Genomic DNA, 23,078 nt, shown 5'->3' with positions numbered 1-23,078 from the left:
CTGACACAGAAACACACACAGAAAGAGAGAGAGAAACAGACGGAGAGAGACAGAGACAGACAAAGAGAGAGAGAGACAAAGAAAAACAGAGAGAGAGAGATGGCTACAGAGAGACACACACTCAGTGGGGTGGGGTGGGGGGGAGAGAGAGAGCAAGAGCTAATATTATCTTTTTTCTAAGTTTGGGAAGATTCTATAAACTTAATAAATCTGAAATATTTTTTTTTCTCTCTTGTTGTTCTCTACTCCTTATTGGACTTCAAATAAAAGTTTTCATAATAATGAAATGATTCACCAAAGAAAGAAGAAAAGTGCAAGTTAAGCAAACTTGACAAACTCCCAAAGGTTCAGATCAGCAATGAGAAAGGAATAATATACACATACATAGACTCATTATTTTTAAAATTCTGAATAATGTTTTTAAAATATTAAATTGGTAAAATGTTTAATTTCATTTAATACATACCATCTTTTGGAGGGCAGTAGCATAGATCTATGACTTCATTTATTCAGGACAATTACAAAATCACAAAATTCTCTCTATCAATTTCAATTTGGACCTGGTTGCCCGGGACACAAAATTTGTGCAGATCAGAGTCTGAATTTAAACCCACATCTTCATCCTTACTCTAAGGATAGCTTTCTGTCCACTATTTCTCACTGGCTCTCATTAATTATTAATCTTTCACCACTTAAGAAACATGAAGTAACATATATCTTGGGCTCCAACCTCTTCTATTTATTTAATTATCAGTTTTCTGGCCATAAGAAAGAATGTTTTCTTGTTTTACCTTTTTTTTTAAGAGGCTGTGGAAATTGATAATAAACTAATTAAAAGGCAAGCCTCCTCAAACCACTTTGCCACTAGCAAAAAAGGTATATTTAAATAATCACTGTAATAGATTAAGCCAAAGTTTCATTGTGGCCCTCAGGCTATATCAGACCCACAGACTAATCACCTCTTACCATAACCTCATTAGAGTCTAACAAACAAAAGAATTGAGCCCATCACTTAATTGTGGAATTTACTTTCCCTATGATGCTTTGTAACAGCACCAAATGTTCCTCCATGATTAGAACTGAAAACATGGTTTTGTTAACCTTTGAAATAATAGAGGAATAGGAAAAGACTTTAGAAAGAACTATGCCTTGGAATATTGGATTTACTTGAGAAGGTAACTCAGTCTCCCCTCCCAATTCAAACTAAGACATGGCATAAGAAAACTAAATCAAAAACATATAAAATGGATTAAAATGGACATGGAAATAAACAAATATATATTTATAGTAGAAGCCAGTGCTGTATATACTCTATCTTTTAGTGGACGGCTGGCATTTACAAGTGGGTCTAGGATCAACAGAAAGCCAGTCCAGATGATTCCAAGTAATCTCCCCAATCCCCAACAACAACAACATACTCTACACGTAACTATACATTGTATTGTCCTAGCCTTATGGTTCTGTTTATTTTCACAAAAACTAAAACTTTGGATATTGTTTTATGTGGTCTGCTGGACATAATGATGCCAATTTCCCAGCTGTGCCCTGGGCTACTGCAAATTGAGAAAGACTTTATGGGTCAACCCCACTATACACTCCATGAGTAACTTCAGACTGCTAAAAATTGGAAGTCTTCCAGATATTTGGACTCCAGTTTGTAAGGAGAGTCAAAATCAACAAATGAAGAAATCCCAAATTACAGATGTCCATCTCATGATAAATAGAACATGCCTGATCATGTTAATTTTTTTAATCACAACTCTAAATAAATCAGCAGTCATTTTTGGAGAGAAGGATACATGTCAAAATTCCAAATTATCTTCTGCAATTCCTGTTCTGCTTCACAGATTTAGATACAATCACCACCAAATCATTTACTTGGAAGAAGTCAAGCTTTTAACAGGTGAATGGAAGAGGTTTCACGAATAAAAATTTTTGACAAAGAAGGAAAAATGTTAAAGAAGATCCAACTCTACAAGGAAAGTAAATCAGCATTTGCTATGATAAGGGAACAAGGCACTATTCAGTTGTTTCTGCTCACGTACCTCTTGTATAAGCCTTCCTCTGTAAAAACCAATATGATTACTATATTGCTGATATGTCTAAAAAATGTAAACATATTTAAAGATTTTAGAAAGGAATAATGAAAGGCACAGGTTACAAGATCTTGGTGGGAGAACTTGAAGTGGGGGCAATCACAGACTGAATATTTTCAGGGTGGAGACTGAGTGGAAATTCAGATAGGCAGTAGTAAGTGTCAGTAAATCATAAAAAAAAAAGTCCTCATGTTGATTACAATGCCTATCAATGTAGATACACCTTTGGAGAAGAGGGAAAGTAGTTAGAAAATGGTTTTGATAGACTTGGGCAGCCTGCACTGAAGCTTTAAACACTACACTGAATTTTTCCTGCTCCTACCACATTGTTTTTATTTTTTAAATTTTAAGACTGAAATCTTTTGGTTTCACTTTAGTCTTTGGGAGAGCTCCTGCTAAGGCTTTTTCTTTTTTTTCTTAGAGATGAAACTTTTAGAAGTGTTTCATTTTTATCCCTTAGGCAGGGCTGTCCAAAATACAGCCCTTGGACACATGCAGCCATCAGTAAGATTTGGCCTACAAGCATAGAAATTTACATAAATGCTTTAGGAAAGGAAGTCACTACCTCAGAGCTCTCACTAAAATGGCAAATCAAAATATATTGTCTATTGTTTCAATAAAAACCTAAGTTTGGACAACTCTGCCTTAGAGGATCTGAATCACTTATCTAAGAGGTGAGTTGTTTGGTAACCAGTTTTGTGGGGAGATAGAACTAAACTCTCCTGTCTCTTTTCCACTATCTTGGCTCAGTGATTATCCAGCATTTAATGAATAAATGATGTGACCATGCTCATAAACAGAACAGAACTTAAATTAATTCTTGTCAAATTTCTTCTTCATATTTCATATTTCAAAATTCATCTTCATATTTCAAAATTTCAAGGTGGTCAATTGATTGTCACAGAGGTGGGGAATGTTAAGAGAAGATCAAAGAGCCAACAATGGCATGGTCCCAGAATGTAGGAAGAGATTCCTAGAGATAGAGACATTCATTTCAGGACCCACTTTAATATGGTCATGAAAACTACGCTCCAGACAAAGTACTTGCTTTCTTCTCCATTTATATGATGTGTGTTAGGTCCCTATGGGCAAAAATTGGCTCCTCTCATGCTACTGTTAGTGAAATATTTCCAAGACAGGTTCCTAATGTTACATATTATTCTCTGTTCTACTTAACTATAACAGAATCAGATTTAGAAGAATCAGAAGCCATTTAGTTTAACTGTAGCTACAAGGAAGTACTTCTACAAAATAACCAACAAGACATCATCAGAAATTTTTATTGAAGTCTGCCAATGAGCATACTCTCAACCTTTGAAAGCCAACTATTTTTAAAAGTGCTAATTGTCAGGAAGGAATGCATTGCTTACAATCAAGCTTAAATTTGTTTCTTCTCATTTTATCTTAATTTGGCCCTGTGGGGCCAAACAGTATAGAGTGAAATCCTTCTATGAGAAGAATAGCTATCATGTTCACCTTAAGTCTTCTCTGTTTAAGCACCCATAGTTCCTAGGACTAATCCTCCCATGCCAGCAATTTAAAGTCCTTTCCCTTTCTGTTTGCTCTCCTCTGGATGTTCTTGATAAAATATGGCACCCCAAACTGACGACAATATGCCAGGTGTGGCTTGACAATGGCTATGTGTCACATGACTATGACCTTTCTATTGCTAGAAATCATGAATCTCTGTAAAAATACCCAGTTTGAGTTTGCTTCCTTAGCCACCATATTACATAAGTAACTTGTTTTGAACTTATAAGACCACTAACACAACAAATCTTTTTCAAGCAAACTGTGCCTAGACATTCCTTTTCCACATATGGCTAAAATGCATTTGCCTCATCTTCCGCTTTCTCCTTTGTTGTTGCTTTAATGAGGTCATCTTTTGAGGTTTATACTCTCCTACAATCTAGAACAACACTTTGATCATTACTTTGTTCTTAATAAATATTTACTGAAAGAATAAACCCTTAGTTTCTACACAGAAATCCGACATCACTAAACTCTGTGGAAAACTCAAGTCGTTGAAGATTTCTAGCAGTCCTTGATGCTATCACAACAGATCTTTATTTAAACTTTGCATTTATGTGAACAACAATGACTAAAATTTCAGAGTGAACAAACTACATAATGAACATGATAAATGTGAAAAAAATCTAGGCAATTGGAGTCTCATATATACCTTATTTTTCTTCAATTATCTGAATAATTATCTCAGCCCCCATCTTCTCTTCCTCTCACCCCTGCCCCCCCCACTTTTTATTGTAATTGGTGGCAGAGGTGAGACATGATGAAATAGTCTTATAAGAATTTACAAAATATTTTAACACCTCTAATACAAATTCAATGCTTGGCCTATATTAGAGGATTTAAGATGCTGCACGTCAGATGGACTATATGGGCAGGTAGGTTGCACAGTGGATAGAGCACAAAGCCTAGAGTTAGGAAGACTCCTCTTCCTGAGTTCAAATCTGGCCTCAGACATACACTATCTATGGGACTTTGGGCAAGTGACTTAACCATGTTTGCTTTATTTTTCATGACCTGGAGAAGGAAATGGCAAACCACTCCAGTACATTGACTAAGAAAACCACAAATGGGGTCAGGAAGAGCTGGACACAACTGAACAAAAACAACAACTTGAACATAATAAAATTATCTCACAGTAGATATAAATAAATAAAAAATAGGAAAATTAAGTTTAGCTCTTATTTTACCTGTATAAAATGTACAATAAATGTAGTTCTTTATGTAAAATTAACATCCTCTTAAACCATCTGCCTTCATAATGTTATAAACAGAAATATTTTTATGGTAGTCTCAGAAAATTCCTTGGTTTGCTTTTTCAATATATGAAAAAGGCAGCTTTTTTTTTTTAAAAAAAAAGACAAATGAATACTTTCATATTCTATTATCAGTGGACCAGAAAATGAGATGGTGAATATTTACAATTCATTTTGCACATAATTGATATGGAATGAAGATTGTGAATACTAGAATGTCTAATAAGTAAGTGTTCATATTGGAAGTCTATAAATAACTGACCTGACATTTATCTTTGATTTCTACTTTTAACTAGAGACTTAGACATGCTGTTAAAAAAATAAAGATACTCTTTAGAAAAATGTTATAGCTGAGATTCAATTAAACTACCATTAAATGACTACATTTTATAATTTTTTTAGAAAAATGTTATAGCTGAGATTCAAATAAACTACCATTAAATGACTACATTTTATAATTCTAACTGTCACCTGTCATGTGAAGATGAGAGGCAGTACAAATAGTTCACTACACTTTCACAATTTATATATACTGTAAATTATTGTGTTAAAAATGGACAATGTAGATATCTGAAGTAACTGGAAGATTAGAAGGCATAAAATAAGCTTTCCATTGATGTTGAAGGGTGGGGGAAGGAGCCTGGGATAAAAATTTTCCAAAATGCTTATCTACACAGCTCATCATCATCAGAAAATTCAATCCACTTTCCATTTCCACTTGACCTGCATATTATTCAAAAAGAATGTATGAATAAAACATGGGAGCCTTCTCATCCTGGAAGATTCCTCCACCTCTTATTTGTTAGTAGCCACGGGAAGCTCCATTTTAAGGAAGGACCCAGACAAGCATTTTCACTATTTCGTTTCTCACTGGGCTCCACTCTGGACTCTCTGAACTGTTTTCTCTACTGGGGTTACCTTCCTACCCCACCAGCATCTTTTCACCTTCCCTAGTTAGAAGGTAAGTTCCCTGAAGGCAAGGAAAGTCTACATTTTTGCTTACATTTAAACTCCTACACTTAGCCTAGCAATTGACTCAGAGTAAGCACTTAATAAAGTTATTTATATGCCTTCAGCCATGAGAGAGGCAAATCATATTGGATGCCAAGTCAGAAGTTATTAGTCACATGCCAAGTAAGCTGTCCCAGTACCATGACATTGTCCAACCCCCTCTGCAAAGGCATCCAAACAACAGTTGTTGAGGGTGGTTCTATCCAAGGAAGACTGGGGTCCTTAGGACATGTAGTACAACAGAATAAGCACTATATTGGAAGTTAGGGGACCTCTATTCAAACATTGACTAAGTTACATACTATCCGTATAAACTTGATAAAGCAGCAAAGTTCTCTGTAAAAGGAGTGGGACTGGTGCTAGACAACCTCTGAGAGATCCTTTCTGGTTCTAATTTTATGGTTCAAAGACCAATCTGTTTATTCTTATTTGAGGATACTTCCAAGGGAGAAAGATTATTTGACACAATTGCACTGCCTTCAGGATTAATTTGGGACAAACAACTCCTACCTAGAAATCTCAGGGCAAATATCTTCATTAGGAGGAAACTTTTAATTTGATATAAATTTCATAGAGCAGAACTGGAAGGTACCATGTACATGCAAAGGGCTATTATAAATACTCAAATTAACTATGAAAGACATGTGAAGAAAGGTGCTATATGCATCCAGAGAAATAGAAGTATATATAGAATAATTTTACATACATACACACACATACATACACACACATTTGTGTCTATATGTGTGTGTGAATACAAACATATATATGCATATATATAGACACACAAATAGGGGAGTGTGTATATGTATATGCTTGTGTACATACACATGCATAGACACACACACCCTATTTTTGTCTATATGTGTATGTACATATATGTAAGTAGGGTGTGTGTGTATATATATATGTATATTATATATATATATATATACACACACACATGCATATTCACACATATGTCTATCTGTATCTTAATGGTAACCATCTCTTGAATGGGGGAAGGGGGGGAAGAAATTTAATGTGATAATTTTGTTTTATATTTGAAAGGAATAGCAAGTTGTGTATAGTAGATATAGTTTCAGGTACAATCATCTTTTCTATTTTATTATATTATGAAAATGTTTGTTTTATTCCATAAATTAAAAATAAAATAAAAAATATTGCTTTTAAGGTATAATAGTAATAAATATTATTTTATATGGCTTAGCACAGTGGCTGGAAAATAAAAGACATTATTTAAATATGTATTCCTCTCCTTTCCCTTCAATAATAATAACAACAATACAGAACTAGTTGTTAGAACAGAATTGGCTAATTAAATCTCTGGAGACAGAGGAGAAGAGGGTGGAGAGTACAGTATTATAGAGATATTTCCCCCATTTTATAGATTAAGGAATGAATGCTCAGTAAAATTAAATGGCCTTTCTGAGGTCATATTCTGACTCAGTCACAGCAAAGCCCTTTCTACTAAACTCTGTTGCTCTCATATTATTTAGCTTGCAATAGGGCCCACTCCTTTTTTTGCATCTTCCTTATTTGGTTCACAAGCAAGAGATCATTAATCAGTGACTTCAACGTTTTTGCAACCCTTTTAAAATGATGTGGGGGATAAAACCAATGCTGTAGGCAAATCATGTTAACTTCAGACTTGTAAAGAAGGGTAAGGTTTCTTATCTGCTTAGTTTTTTGAGGGAGGTGGCATATTTGTTCATATATGTGTTCATGTATGTGTAAGTATACACATACATATATGTGTGTATATGTATATATATAATTCATGTGACATTAAGATTTGTTACAAATAAATTTTTTTTTCTTGTAGTCCCAACCAATTACAACCCAAACATCAGGGTCCCAGAGTCACAAAATCCCAGAATACAACAGTTGGATGAGACTGAAGCAGCCAACTATTTCAACCAATACCTGAAAGAAATCTCTGCTAATACATTTCTAAGTGATCATTCTTATGATTATATCTTATTCCTTCCAGTCTTTGGCAGATTGCCTAGGAAAGGAAACCTAATACCTCTCAAAGTAGCCCATTAGACTTTGAGACAGCTCTAATTGTTACAGTCTTTCTGAGCTTAAGCCTAAATTTCTCTCCTTATAATTTTTACCCATTGCTCCGAAGTCCTATAAATTTTCTAATTAAGATGTGTCCAGAATGAACAATATGAGTCCTTGTAAAAATACTAAACACCTCTGAAAAAAGAAAATGATTCAAAATGATGGCTATTTAGGGTACAGCTGATAGGTAGCACTTGTTTCTGTGACAAAAAAATAAAAATGGTACTCTTGTTAGTACCGTGCCATTCATACACTGACTTCTGTTTCTTTCTATTTCCTTCCAATTTTCTCTTTTTTAATTTTCCTCCTCTTCTTCCTTTTCCTCTCTATTTTTCCCCTCTCTGGCCCGCCAGTAGCAATCCAAGGTCATTTTGCTTAGTTCTCCTAGGAATACTCAAGAATAAAAGGGTGCTGTCTTCTTGGCCAATCCATAGGAAATGATAATTGCTTTGGCATGGTCCTTCCATGCTTTATACTGGCCTCCAAATTTGGGAAAGTATATAATTAGGACTCTAATTTTCTAGGTTTATTTTCAAGTAAATATCACAACTAAGTTGTTGGCCAGCATAAGTGGATTCAAAGTGGAGGGGTGGGGGAAGTTTTTAAAAGATCAATACATTTACACAGGGAATGAACACAAAGAGTCTAATGCCACCAGCTTCCTCAGACTATTTTACTTAATGGTTCCATTCCAATTTCCATCAATCAGGCAGACCTACTATTTCAGCCAGGAATGGAATTAAAACTTGGAAGGAAAGGAGGAAAAACCTGAACTGAAAATTATTAACTCTGTCATTTTTTTTTCTACTACAAAGCTTTTCCTGTATTTACTCCTCTTCTGGATTAATTTAAATCCTTGTCTTTATAATAATAAACACAGGTTTTTTCCAACAATTACTACATGTTTTCTTTTTAAATTACCATAGTAAGATTTGGGAGAGTATTCAAAGTAAATGGAAAGAAATCTACTTACCCCCAGTTGCCACAGTGATTTCACGTAGAAAATGGCCATAAAATGGAAAATCGAAGGACAGATTCACTCTCTGCAAGGAATGACACCAGAAAAGAAAAATCAATAATCTACAGAATAGCAAATATAAAATGAAAAGCTTTTAAAAATGTGATGTTCCAATAGAGTTGAGAAAATGGACCTCTATCTTCTTTGTGGAGGTAGGAGGATAAGGACGCAGGATATTGCATATGTTGTGGGACGTGAATGATGTGATACTTTGGTTCTATTGAACCTCCCACCTTTTTTTCTTTTTCATTCTTTATTATAGGGAATGACCACAGGACACGAAAACATTTGAAAATCAAGGTAATGTAATTTTATATAAAGGCCATCAATAAAAATGTGCTCCTGTTTTCTTACTTTAAATGATGTCTCCTTCCTTGGTAATTAAAAATGGAAATAGTTCTTGCTGAAGGAAACATTGGGCTTAGAAGTGGTTTATTATTCTTGCAGATAGGCAAAGCTATCACCATGTCTGTTACCAGTATCTCTATTGTTTGTAGACGTCTGCTTATGTATGCATAGCCAGGTCCATTAGTTACTTGGTCAGGGGTAATGAGGGAGAAAAGTATGAGTGAAATGAATTTTTGAGAAAATTTGTTGGAGTCATTTGAGTTTTTTTTTTTTCCAGATTTGACCATCAACATAGCTAAACCATGCTGTACAGATATTTCCTTAAAGGCACATAGGGACTTATAGTGCCCTATATTCTTTCTTTGAGCCTTGGGATGAAAAGCAGACTTTTGTCAATCAATCTCAAAGAATAGGGAAAATGGAGATAGACCACCTGTGTGTGAACAGCATAGATCTTTTTTTTTCTAACCATATGGCTACCCCACCTCTTGCTATCTTTGTAATTCAAATGTACTTCCAGTGTGGCGCAGTGACTATGATAGACCACTATCATTTCCAAGGACTTAAGTGAAGAATCACCTAAAGGTCAACAGCGTATGGCAAGTATGAGCAAGCTACAATGCACTACAAACAATTATCAAGGAGAAATTATGCAAAGGATGTTAAAATACATATGAACAAAAAGGAAGATGAATTAGTCACAAGGCAAAGATGAAGGCTAAGTGATGGAAAACTTGTGGCAAGCATGTATCCTCTTAATGTCATTGGAAAATATCTCTAGCATATTGTGCATTCCCTCTCCTCAACCTTGACCATGGAGATCTTGTGACAGGATTTGCACGAGAGTCACAAGGAATGAGATAGTAGCAGTCTGAATTCCTGAAAGAGTTGCCCATCTCCATGAGTTCATTATCCATTTGAATTGAGTATGGCAATACCAGTGACACCTCTGAAGAAGAGGTTTCTATCATGTCCATTTTAAAGAAGGTCCTCTGACAGAATAACATGACTCATAACAATTCAAGCCACCAAACATTCATCAAAGCAGCCACAATTTGTAAGACGTAGTCCTTATAAAGTGATGCTGCCCAAATAAGTGAAAATGTGGAATTCTGACAGAGGTTGAAATCTCATCTTCTTCTGTATCTTGAAAGAATTATTAAAAGAACGATCTTTTTCCCCAAAGGGAAGATTGAGTCCTATGGCTATCTATATTTACATTATCTAGTTTGTAAAATCTAGTTAAAGTAGTGGAATTTTAAAAGAAGTGGCCTAGTTAAAATCCAGGGTATTTCTTGCTATTAATAGAGAAAGAAAGTGAGTTGTAACAAGGGCCTTATGTTGAATAACATGTCACTTTTAAGTGGAAGGCTTCATAGGATGTATATGGCAGTTCAGGTTTATAAATAAGCAGTGATTACAACCTGTCCACCAAAACTGATGGCTATTATGTGAAAACTGAATGGTTACTAAGGCATAAGTATTCTCATTCTCTCTGAGTATCTGTTTCTCTCTCAAATATGTTTGTATGTATGTGTGTATGTGCATGTATATGTATGTATATATATATATATATATATATATATATATATATATATAAAATATTTGCGTGTGTGATAACAATAAAAATGAAAAAGACTGGCTTTTGGATTGAATCTAGCCTTTTTAGTATTCAACCAATGAGTGGTTTCTATAGCCATTCAAGTTTTTAATGACTTCTTTGGCATGATATTGATCATTCATGAATTACAGCAACTTTCAATTAAGTTTTCTTTCCTGTTTAATGAAAGCTCCACTTTGTATGAGGATTTATCATCCCTTTTTTGAGTTTTCTAATGAAACAAAAAACCATTTTCCACTGTGCTCACAAAAAAGAAAGGATGTTAAAAAAAGTTAATAAAAATGAGTTGTACATCTGAGTCAGCTAGGTGAAATGGAAAGAATGCTGTCTTCAGAACCAGGAAGACCTGAAGTCAAAGCCCATATCAAGACATTTAGTAGTTATATGACTTTGGGCAACTCTTTTACTGTAATTCTGCCTCAGTTCCATCATTTGTAAAATGGAGATAATAAATGTACCTACCTTTTATAGTTGTTATGAGAATCATATAATATAACTTATATAGAGAGTTGCAAATCTTAAAACAATGTAGAGATGTTAGCTATTGTTATTAGAGCAAAACTGTACATATAGGAGAAATTTAGTTAAATAATTTTATAAAAACACTAGATAAAAACACCAGTATAAAGATATTAGATACTGGCTTATCAAAAGCTGTGCAAAAAAATTCCAAAATCTAGCATCTTTACCAAGCTGGAAAGAAATAAATGCCAAGCAAAAAAATGTGTTAATTGTTCAAGGACAAACTGTTACCTCATCAAGATCTTCTCCTTCAAAGAGTTGGAAATGAGATATTTGTGTTACTTTTGTCTTTCCATCAAGGTAACACATAAAATTTATAAAATACAAAACAGCCGGGGAGGAGCCAAGATGGCGGCTGGTAAGCAGGGACTAGCATGAGCTCTGTACCGAGTCCCTCCAAAAACCTATAAAAAATGGCTCTGAATCAATCCTAGAATGGCAGAACCCACAAAACAGCAGAGGGAAGCAGGGCTCCAGCCCAGGACAGCCTGTATGGTCTCTGGGTGAGGTCTATCCCACACGGACCTGGGAGCTGGGAATGGAGTGGAGCAGAGCCCAGCCTAAGCGGCGTGGACCATCCAGACCAGAAGCCGGGCGAAGGGGGCCCTAGTGCCCTGAATCAGTGAGCTGCGGCAGTTACCAGACTCCTCAACCCACAAACACCAAAGACTATGGAGAAGGTTGGTGGGAAAAGCTGCAGGAGTGGAAGGAGTTCCCAGTTTGGCTTCCAGCCCCGGGGGCAGCGGAGGTGAGGCAGCCAAGGCTGTTGTTACTTCCGGTCCCAGGCCCACCTGGTGGGAGGAATTAAGTGGCGGATCAGAGCAGGAGTGCACAGCCTGCAGAAGATCTAAGCCCAGCCCGGGTTGGGGGTTGGGGAAGGAGCAGTGCTGGTGTGGCAGATCTGGCACCTCCCCCCCAAACATGGAACATAGAACTCTTTAGTCTACAAGCAGTCATACCCCACTGAAAAACTCGAAGGTCAAGTTAGTTGGCTGGAAATATGGCCAGGCAGCGAAAACGCACCGAGATTCAGTCTCAGACTTTGGATTCTTTCTTTGCTGACAAAGAAGACCAAAACATACAGCCTAAAGAAGTCAATAAAGTGCAAGAGCCTACAACAAAAGCCTCCAAGAAAAACATGAACTGGTCTCAGGCCATGGAAGAGCTCAAAAAGGATTTGGAAAAGCAAGTTAGAGAAGTAGAGGAAAAATTGGGAAGAGAAATGAGAGTGATGTGAGAAAACCATGAAAAACAAGTCAATGACTTGCTAAAGGAGAACCAAAAAAATACTGAAGAAAATAACACCTTAAAAAATAGACTAACTCAAATGGCAAAAGAGCTCCAAAAAGCCAATGAGGAGAAGAATGCCTTGAAAGGCAGAATTAGCCAGATGGAAAAGGAGGTCCAAAAAGACCACTGAAGAAAATACTACTTTAAAAATTAGATTGGAGCAAGTGGAAGCTAGTGACTTGATGAGAAATCAAGATATTATAAAACAGAACCAAAGGAATGAAAAAAATGGAAGACAATGTCAAATATCTCATTGGAAAAACCACTGACCTGGAAAATAGATCCAGGAGAGATAATTTAAAAATTATTGGACTACCTGAAAGCCATGATCAAAAAAAGAGCCTAGATACCATCTTTCAAGAAATTATCAAGGAGAACTGCCCTGATATTCTAGAGCCAGAGGGCAAAATAGAAATTGAAAGAATCCATCGATCACCTCCCCAAATAGATCCCAAAAAGAAATCACCTAGGAATATTCTCGCCAAATTCCAGAGCTCCCAGATCAAGGAGAAAATACTGCAAGAAGCCAGAAAGAAACAATTTGAGTATTGTGGAAACCCAATCAGAATAACCCAAGATCTGGCAGCCTCTACATTAAGAGATCGAAGGGCTTGGAATACGATATTCCGGAGGTCAATAGAGCTAGGATTAAAACCTAGAATCACTTACCCAGCAAAACTGAGTATCATGCTCCAAGGCAAAATATGTATTTTCAATAAAATAGAGGACTTTCAAGCTTTCTCAGTGAAAAGACCAGAACTGAATAGAAAATTTGACTTTCAAACACAAGAATCAAGAGAAGTATGAAAAGGTAATCAAGAAAAAGAACAAGAAAAAGAAATTGCCAGGAACTTACTAAAGGTGAACTGTTTTGTTGACATTCCTACATGGAAAGATGACGAGTATGATTCATGAGACCTCAGTACTAGGGTAGCTGAAGGGAATATGCATACATATATGTTTATGTATATATATGGGTGAATGTGTATGTATGTATATATCTGTGTGTGTGTGTGTGTGTGTGTGTGTGTGTGTGTGTGTGTGTGTGTGTATAGATGGAGAGAGAGAGAGAGAGAGAGAGAGAGAGAGAGAGAGAAGGAGGGAGGGAGACAGAGAGAGAGAGCGGACACAGGGTGAGTTGAAGATGAAGGGAAGATATCTAAAAGAAATAAAATCAAATTAAGGGATGAGAGAGGAACATACTGAGAGAGGGAGATAAGGAGAAATAGAATGGGGTGGATTATCTCGCATAAAGGAGGCAGGAGCAAGCAGTTCTGCGGGAGGGGGAGAGAAGGCGGATGAGGGGGGAATGAGTGAACATTGCTCTCATCAGATTTGGCCTAAGGAGGGAATACCATACATACCCAATGGGGAATCTTACCCCACAGGAAAGAAGAGGGAAGAAGATAAAAATAAATGGAGGGGATGATGGAGGGGAGGGCTGATGGGGGTGGAGGTAGTCAAAAACAAACACTTTTGAAAGGGGACAGGGTCAAGGGAGAAAATTCAATAAAGGGTAATGGGTTGGGAAGGAGCAAAATATAGCTAGTCTTTCACAACATGAGTATTGTGGAAGGGTTATACATAATGATACACATGTGGCCTATGTTGAATTGCTTGACTTCTTAGGGAGGGTGGGTGGGAAGGGAAGAGGGGAGAGAATTTGGAACTCAAAGTTTTAAAAACAGATGTTCAAAAACAAAAAAAATGTTTTTTCATGCAACTAGAAAATAAGATACACATGCAATGGGGCATAGAAATTTATCTTGCCCTACAAGAAAGGAAGGGAAAAGGGGATGGGAGGGAAGTGGGGTGACAGAGGGGAGGGCTGACTGGGGAACAGGGCAACCAGAATATACGCCATCTTGGAGTGGGGGGGTAGTAGTGGGGAGAAAATTTGTAATTCAAAGTCTTGTGAAAATCAATGCTGAAAACTAAATATGTTAAATAAATAAATAAATAAAAATGGAAAAAAAATACAAAACAGCCCTTACTAATTGGTGCCTAACTTTTGCTTTTACAGATGATGATACACTAGAATAAAAAATGATGGCGATGCTAAGAATTATATGATTTTAGTCAATCTATTTAAAATATTTATTTGGCATTATCCAGATGCCACCTTTGTTTAAAGACAAACAAATGGAAGTACAATGAAATGGGTGGAGTAATTGGATGTTAAATAGTGTTCTGGATTTATTCTTTGGGGAGGATAAAAGAAAAATGAGGTAGCCATGGTCAAAAAAATGAGCTACAAATGTTAAAGAGCCCAAGTCCCACAATAGTAGCCCCATGTCATAGTAATAATAGGACGACCACCCAATATGTTGGAGAAATACTCCTACGGGGGAATTTACTTAAAGCCATGTATAACAATCATTCAAAGGTGGAAGCCTGGGGGAAGGGAACTTCAATTTTGTTCTTATGAGAGAAATCATAGCTCCATCAAAGTATAAGAAATTTATTCCTGAATACAAAGTTTATAAGAGTACAATTTTACGTGTGATAAACAATGCCATATAAGATTATGAGGATGTCTTCATTAGAATCCTACAAGTGTCAAAACTGGAAGAGTACTTGTAGAACATGTAGCATAATACTTTTAATACTTTTACAGATGAGACAACTAAAGCTCTCAATGGTTAAAGGGCTGCCAAAGTTCATCAGCTTCTGACAGCTAGTTTTCCAGTGCTCATTTATTTAGATTAATGAGTTGCCATGTTTGCTATATATTGATTACTAATTTTCAAATAAAACTTTTGTTGCCAAAGTTAAATGGAATATCTTTGTATCTTTAAGATGCTGATTTACCTAGATTTTCTATATAAATCATTTCTTGATCATTTTAACCACATGTGCCCTCCTCAAGTTAACTTCCAGTTAATGGCTGTGTGTTCTCTCTCTCTCTCTCTCTGTAATCTTTCTTTCTTTGTTAGTTAATGTACTTTGGATAACTTGTGGCCAGCATGTATAGGAGAAAGTGGGCTGCCCATTACAATGATTTCCCTGGGATTCTTGGTGGGTCCTCTTAGCCAATAAGTAGAGTAGTGCCTCTTAAAGGTCACCTTACAGTGTTTCTGATATATTGACTATATCATAATTAAATTGTATAGTAAAATAATTTCAATGGGACAGATGACAAGTACATATATATGTATTATGTATATATGTGTATATATGTATGTGCATATATATACTTGTCATCTGTACCATTAAAATTCTTATAAGTAGTGACTGCTTCATTCAATATATTTGAATGGTACATGGTAGGTGCTTAACAAAGTTTTGATTTATTCATCTTATATGATGATCCATGGGTACTTCAGTATCTTGTACCTCAATGTCACCAATAACAGATAGAATTTTTTATAATAGCTAGCATGTGTATAGTGTTTTAAAGTTTGCACAGTTCTCATGTTATCTATCTGTACATATAATATAGCTCATAGATTTATAGATACACTATCTATCTATATAATATATATAAATGGTATCTCATTTAATTATTGGGAGTATTAGTCATAATGTAAGTGTTAGAGGAGTCAGTTGTTACTGTTCTGTTTCATAGGCTGCTTAGTGGACTATTTGGGAGTTTTCCTAGTTCTTTTTTCTGTGTTAGTAATTGCACTTTAGATACATTATGGCCATGTAAGAAATTAGGCAGTTCATTAAAGTGATTTCTCCAGGATTCTGGGTGGGGGCTCTTAGTCAATAAATGGAGTAGTATCTCTTAATGGTGACCCTCATGGTGTCTCCATTATAGTGACTGTATCATCATAATATTTTATAGTAAAACCATCTCCAAAATGAAAATTTGCTATACACTGGTCCACCACACCGCCACCACAGACACTTGAGTAAATTGCATGAACAAATGAATGTCAATCTGTCTTCTACTTTACAGGTCAAATAATTAGATTTTTTAAAAAGCAACTTTTTATCTCCTCAAGATGAAACTCACTTAAATGAAAAGAACTTATCTGATGAAAAGCATTTTTCGAGAGGAATCATATGAATAATTCATTGGAATTGAAAAAATATGTAGATATACAGATAAAGGGAAACCCGGTAGATGCAACTTTCTGAGTTTTTCAGAAATCTTTTGTCAAGTTTGTATGCCAAAGGCTTTTTAAAAGCAAAAATAAATCATTCCAGGATTCAGGTTTATTAGTAAATTGTTCTTAAACAAAGCTAGGATACCCAATCTTTAATGTCGGTGACAAAAAAAAGACTATAATCCTCCGTGGGACAGCTATATTTTCTGTTGGCTACAGGATGCTCAGCAATTACAGCTATTTAACTTTGTCAGTCTTTTGTAACTAATCAACATGATCTATCTTAATTCCTTTAAAATAATTCTTAATTCTAGGTCCCCTATTTTATTTCACCTCTTTTGTCTATTTCTGTTAAAATAAAGTAATTAACTCTTATTCAATTTTAATTTGTAAAAGCTCTTAATAAGAGCTAAATATTTGAATTTGGCAACTTTTTAATCCAGATTTTTTTTTTCTTCTTAATCACTTCCGATTAGCCTAAAACAACCTTCTATTTTTAGTGATCCTGCTAGATCCCCTGAGGTCTCCTTCTTTGATCTTTTTATCACATTCCCTACTGAAGGCAGTCTAGCCACATAATTATATTCACCTTTTCTAAACTTTAAAATGTTGTTTAATCACACTTCTTTTTGTATAAAAGAAAATCATAGGGAGACCTGAAGAGCATGCAACATAACCTCAGCTATGATACATTATCCTTAATCACTGGAGACTTGATTTCTATGCCAATACTTTATTAAGGTAGCTGTGGGAGGGCAGACAGATAGTTGCCCTCCCTTGGAGTTGGGAAGATCTGACCTCAAGTCTGGCCTATGAAATTTACTGTGTGGCCCTGGCAAGGCCTGATCTCTTAGTACCCAGAGCAAAGCCTTAAAAGAATAAATGGGGGAAAAAAGTATGAATCAGAATTGGTATTGGGAGTTTTCTCATGGAGTGTTCACAACATCCATGAATTCATAGTTCTGTTCTCTCTTCCAGAAAAAAGTCAACAAGTTAATAGCAATTATCACCAAAAAAATGACCTATCTTATTCCTTCCCCCATAAAAAATGCAATATGAACTATACACTGCATCATTCATATAGATATAGTTTGAAAACCTTAAAAAATAAATGTTATTTATTTTTGTATGAAACATCTGAATAAATGATTCACTTTTCTACTGTGATTTTGTATCTTATTATAATCAAAGGATTTCCTTTATTTTTTTAATACGAGGAAGGACTTTGAGGATATAGTCAGATTCCATTATTTTGCAGAGGATAATATTCCAGACTATACTGCTGACTCATTTTCATGGGACTTTCCTTATCATGCCATAGAAACCTTTTCAATTTCAGAAGCTTAATCTATCTGTGGATCTCTTCTTACTTTGAAAACACTTTCTTTACTCACCTGGCAGCTAGGTGGCATGGTGTCAGTCATAGAATCAGGAGAACATCTCCCTGAGTTCAAAAATGGCTTCAGATACTTACTAGCTGTGTTACCCTGGGCCATCACTTTAACTCTCTTTGCCTCAGTTTTCTCACCTATAAAATGAGCTAGAGAAGGAATGGCAGACCAGTCCAGTATCTTTGACAAAAAAATCCCAAATGATGAGTCATGAATGAGTTGGACATGACTGAACCACAATAAAACCTCACCTTTAGACAGGCTTGTTCTTCCTAGAAGCTTCAATTTAAGGAAGAAGCCCAGGTTAACCATTTATTATTCCTCTCTAGGCTGAAATGCTAACTTATCCCCATAAGTCAATGTCCACCATGTCCCTCACCCAGTAAGACTTCTTCCCCTTTTCAGATCCATTTTATATGCCAATGTCTTCCTCAATTGAATATAAACTCGGTGGGGCAAGAGACTGTCCTGCCTTCTGCTTGTATTTTTGGTAGTTAGCAAAAAATACGTCCTTAATACATGTCTGATAACTGACTGGTAGGGTGACACCCCTTTCTCATTTAGTCAAGAAAAAGTATTATGTGAAGAAAAGGAGAGCATCTCAAATTAAGCCAGGACAATGTCCTCTGTTTCCCAGCATCTAATTTCTACAAGTCGGTTATGAGGATTTAAGGTTGATAGTGAGGAAATCCTGATTTTTAGAACTGATTCGTACCTGTGCGATAATTGCTTTTTGCCTAGTTGTGGCTTGGCTGAGAGAAAGGTAGATTTTTGGTTTCTCATCATGAGCTAGAGATAAGTCATTTCACACAACAAATCTCACTTTGATGGAATATAGCTGGTCAAGAGCAGACCTTCAAGTGAGTCAGAAAAGACTTTGGAGCTGTATTTGGGAAGAATCATCAAAGTTGGGATCAGGAGAGATCTTTGGGGAATAGACCCCTCTAGATAGCCTTTGCTTCCATCTGCTATGTGGAAAAGAGAACCTGAGCAAGATAAACTCTGCCTTTCCCCTCCAGCATTACCCAGCAAAGGGAACACACTAGCTGAAGCCCCATGTATCCTTGACTTAGAGCTTTCTGCGTTGACACAATAGGTAGAGTAGAGAGTCAGGAAAAATTGAGTTCCAATATCACCTCAGACACTTATTAGCAATATGACCCTGGGCAAGTCTACCTCAGCTTCTTCAACTACAAAATGAGGGTAAATTTTGACACTTACTTCCCAAGGTGGTTGTGAGGATCAAATGAAATATTTATAAAATGTTTTGCAAAGAGCTTGGCATACAGCAATAGCTTAATAAATTATTCTTTCTTTCCTTCCTTTGGCTAAAAGATTGCAATCCTGCCTTACAGTCAAGTCAAAGTCTGAATATTAGATAGAATGGTAGGGCCCTAATCAAATGAATTCTACTTTCTTTGGCCTCAATTTCATAGTAAAAATTAAGGTGCTGTACTTAGAATTATATAGTCCCTAATGTTACTTTCAACTCTAAGATGATATTTGAGGTTTGGTTTGCTTTTCGGGGGGAGGGAGAAAAGTGGTTTTAAGCCATCTTTCATCTTCCTCCCCCAAAGCATCTATTTGTTGTAAGGATTATCACTCCACCCTGATCCATCTGTAATTAGTTTTTTTTGTATACCAAAAGGAAAGAAGCAACTGACCTTAGTAGTTAGTTATCAAGAAAAATTAGTTTAAGTAGGAAATTATCCAATGCTTGGGGGGGGGGGGGGCAGGGGATGATGGTAGTGGTCAGTCTTTCTATCAAAGACATCATTGTGCTCCGGATTTCTCAGTGTCCCTTAGGGTGGTGTCTATCCTCCCCCAGCACAGATGAGAGCACCTTTCCTATGACTTTTCCAAGGCACAGTGCAGAGCTTATCCCAGCTGCAAACATGCCCAGTGACAGCCATGTCAGTGACCTAAATTCTTTCATTTCTTATCCCCTAAAAAGCAGATTCCTGAGGCTTTATCTAAACATTCATAGGTCTTGGCATTCATGTAAAAAACTGAGATTTTAATTGTTCAATCAGTTAACTACATCTATGGATATAACTATTGGAAACAAAGTGACTGGGGAAACATAAATCAAAACAAAAACAGAACACCAAGGCAAGTATCAGATGGGGGAAAACAAATCTTCTGAAAATAAAAGAAAATTTCATGTTTTCTAAAGAAATCTTCCACTGCAAATGATCATTAGAGGAAGAAATGCGAGGTAGTATTTTGTTATAGAGAATAGTGATATAGATCTCCTTTGAAATCCCCAAAGTACTACCCTGCCTTTAAGCCCAGAATGTGCAAAGAGATAGCAGTAATATGTCAGGATATCTTTTTTTCCTGCAGAGCTTATATAAAAATATTAATGTTATTCCTACCTTAACTAACCTTTTACTTTCTGGGAGGAGTTTACCAGGACATGGACTATTAATCCAGTGGTTGAAAACAGTGGAAACCTAATTAGAAGGTCAAAATTTTCAGGGTAGGGGATAATCAATAAGCAAATTTGTTGATGGGGATTTATCACTCTTTTCAGACAAAAGTAGTATTCATTGAATTGATTTCCTGAGAAAACCCAGCCTCTTCAGCATTCATTCCTAACTGCATGCAGTATTAACCAAGTCCATGCATTTACCAGATGCTGCTTTTCACAGGAATAATAATGAATGAGAATAATTTTCACAATTGCATGAGACATGAGAGTGTGTGAAATATCGCCATATCCTTTGTTTTTTCACATTGCCAGATTTTCTGTGATTATGGAAAGATGAAAAATCAGTTATTTCCCAATGGCCATGTCTACATTACATAACTTTGAGAATTAACTGGCTTTAAAAAAATATTCGGTCATGATAGGTAGCACTGGGCTCTTAGGCAAAGAGTGAAACAATCATGTGACTCTTTACATGTCAATTGGAGTCACCAGAAAGAACTGCATCTAGGTCATAGAATGGAAGGAAACTTGGAGGTCATCCAATCTGTCCCCATCATTTTATAGCTAAGGACACATGGCATACCCAGGGCATATAACTATTAAGTTTTGGAGACAGGGCCTGGACTGAAATTTTCTTGACTCTAACCCAGTCCTCTAAGTGCTGTACCACATAGCTGTCTAAATGCATTACTTGGAAAACAAAGTATTGTACTTGGGCTCATGAGAATTTTGCAGGAGAATTGCAATCATCACGAATCAAAACCTTACTCTTCAGGGGGTTGGATTAGAAGACTTCTCAAGACTTTTCTGTCTCTGGGATTCTACCACTCAAAAAGGGAAGGAAAAGTTAAAGTCTGAAGTACCTCATATTGACTAGCTGTCTATACAAGCCCAAGCTCTTTTTTCCATTCATAAAGCTTTCACTCACCATAAAGCTTTAAAGTGATATCAAAGTGTGCCTGCTGAAATCTATAACTGGTAGGGATCTTCTGGGTCAGAGCCCTACACAAAAAGTCCTCAGCTGTAGGGTCTGTTCCAATGTTTGGCCTTCTATTATTTTAACTTCCTCTTGCTTTCCTTTGGTTAGACAGGGCTTCAGAATTAAGCTCCACAACTCCCTTCCCGCACAAAAGTATCCGTGGAAATATTTTGGGTGGTTTGAGAAATAGGCTTCTTTAAAAATTTTGTTAACTATATTTTAATGTGAGTGGTTCCTATGCAAACTTCTGTATTTGATAGTATGTATTTAAAACATTACTCTGATTTTCAATAACTGATAAAGAATTAAGATAGCTAACTACAATTAACATAATTATTTAAGGTTTGCAAAACACTTTACACATATTATCTCGTTTTATCCTCATAATAACTCTCTGAGGTAGGTGCTATTAATATCTCCATCTTACAGCTGAGGAAATTGAAGCAGGTACAGGTTGAGTGATTTGCCAAGGATCACACAGTTAAGAAGCATCTGAGGCAGGATTTGAACTCATGTCTCTCTAATCACCGTTCTATCCAGGGCACTACTTAGCTGCCTGCTATTTCCTCTTAACCTGCAAAAAAGGAATAATGGCTAAATATTCTTCACCTTTAATGCTATTTATCTTTTAACAGACATAGACAGTATTGCTTTAGCTCAAAATAATGACTCTCTCATGATATTTCAGTTAGTATGTCAGTTCAGGTGGAGGCTATTTTAAAATATATTACATACACTGTTCACTAATCTACCTATGTTCCTTCTTAATCAACACCATGCAAAAACATGAAATTAAAAAAAAACAACAACCTAACACCTACAACTTTGTCGCATTTACATTTTTAAGGGACTTCACATACATTATCTCATTTGGTCTTCACAAAAATCCTAGGAAGTAGAGGCTATCTGTATGCTCATTTTACAGATGGGTAAACTGAGAAAAGTTCAATCAATTGTCCAAGACAACACAGCTGGTAAGTTTTTGATTCTGAATTTAAACTCAGGTCTTTCTGACATGAGGGCCAGCACTATTCTAATCACTACGCCCCTTAATAAAGGCATATGAAAATACACTAAAAATATGTTAATATATTAACCCATTTCAATGAATCTTGCTCTCGACTGAAAAATAGACAACAAGCCTTTTATGCTTAATAATCCAATACTTTATACAAGAACACACCATGTTCGTTGTTCTCTGTTTGTTATATCAGTTATTCAGGAACAACACATACTATTTTTATTTTGTGAAATTCTGTTGGAATTTCTTTTTCCCCCTTGCAAAATATTCATGTAAAAGTTGATATCATTTAATAACTTCCAGATGAGAACACTTCTCACAGTCATGTTATCTAAAATTAGATTTGTTGCAAATCCTCATCGGCCCACAGAGAGGACTCAGAGGGGAAGAATGAAAATAAGTTTGAAAATAGCATCAAGTATCAAAGGCTGGAGTAATT

The 23,078-nt window shown here is 36.0% G+C and overlaps 1 protein-coding gene across 1 annotated transcript in view; it reads right to left on the bottom strand.

Annotated features, from left to right (window-relative positions):
• Positions 1-23,078, bottom strand: part of PLXDC2 (plexin domain containing 2) — a 518,063-nt gene that overhangs the window by 232,749 nt on the left and 262,236 nt on the right. The window contains exon 4 of the mRNA XM_036758389.1: positions 8,934-9,003. Within this exon, the coding sequence (XP_036614284.1) occupies positions 8,934-9,003 (70 nt within the window). The remainder of the gene's footprint in view (positions 1-8,933; positions 9,004-23,078) is intronic.

This window comes from Trichosurus vulpecula, chromosome 5 (genome assembly GCF_011100635.1).
Source record: "Trichosurus vulpecula isolate mTriVul1 chromosome 5, mTriVul1.pri, whole genome shotgun sequence".
Taxonomy (NCBI): Eukaryota; Metazoa; Chordata; class Mammalia; order Diprotodontia; family Phalangeridae; genus Trichosurus; species Trichosurus vulpecula.
This window is presented reverse-complemented; position numbering and strand designations above follow the sequence as displayed.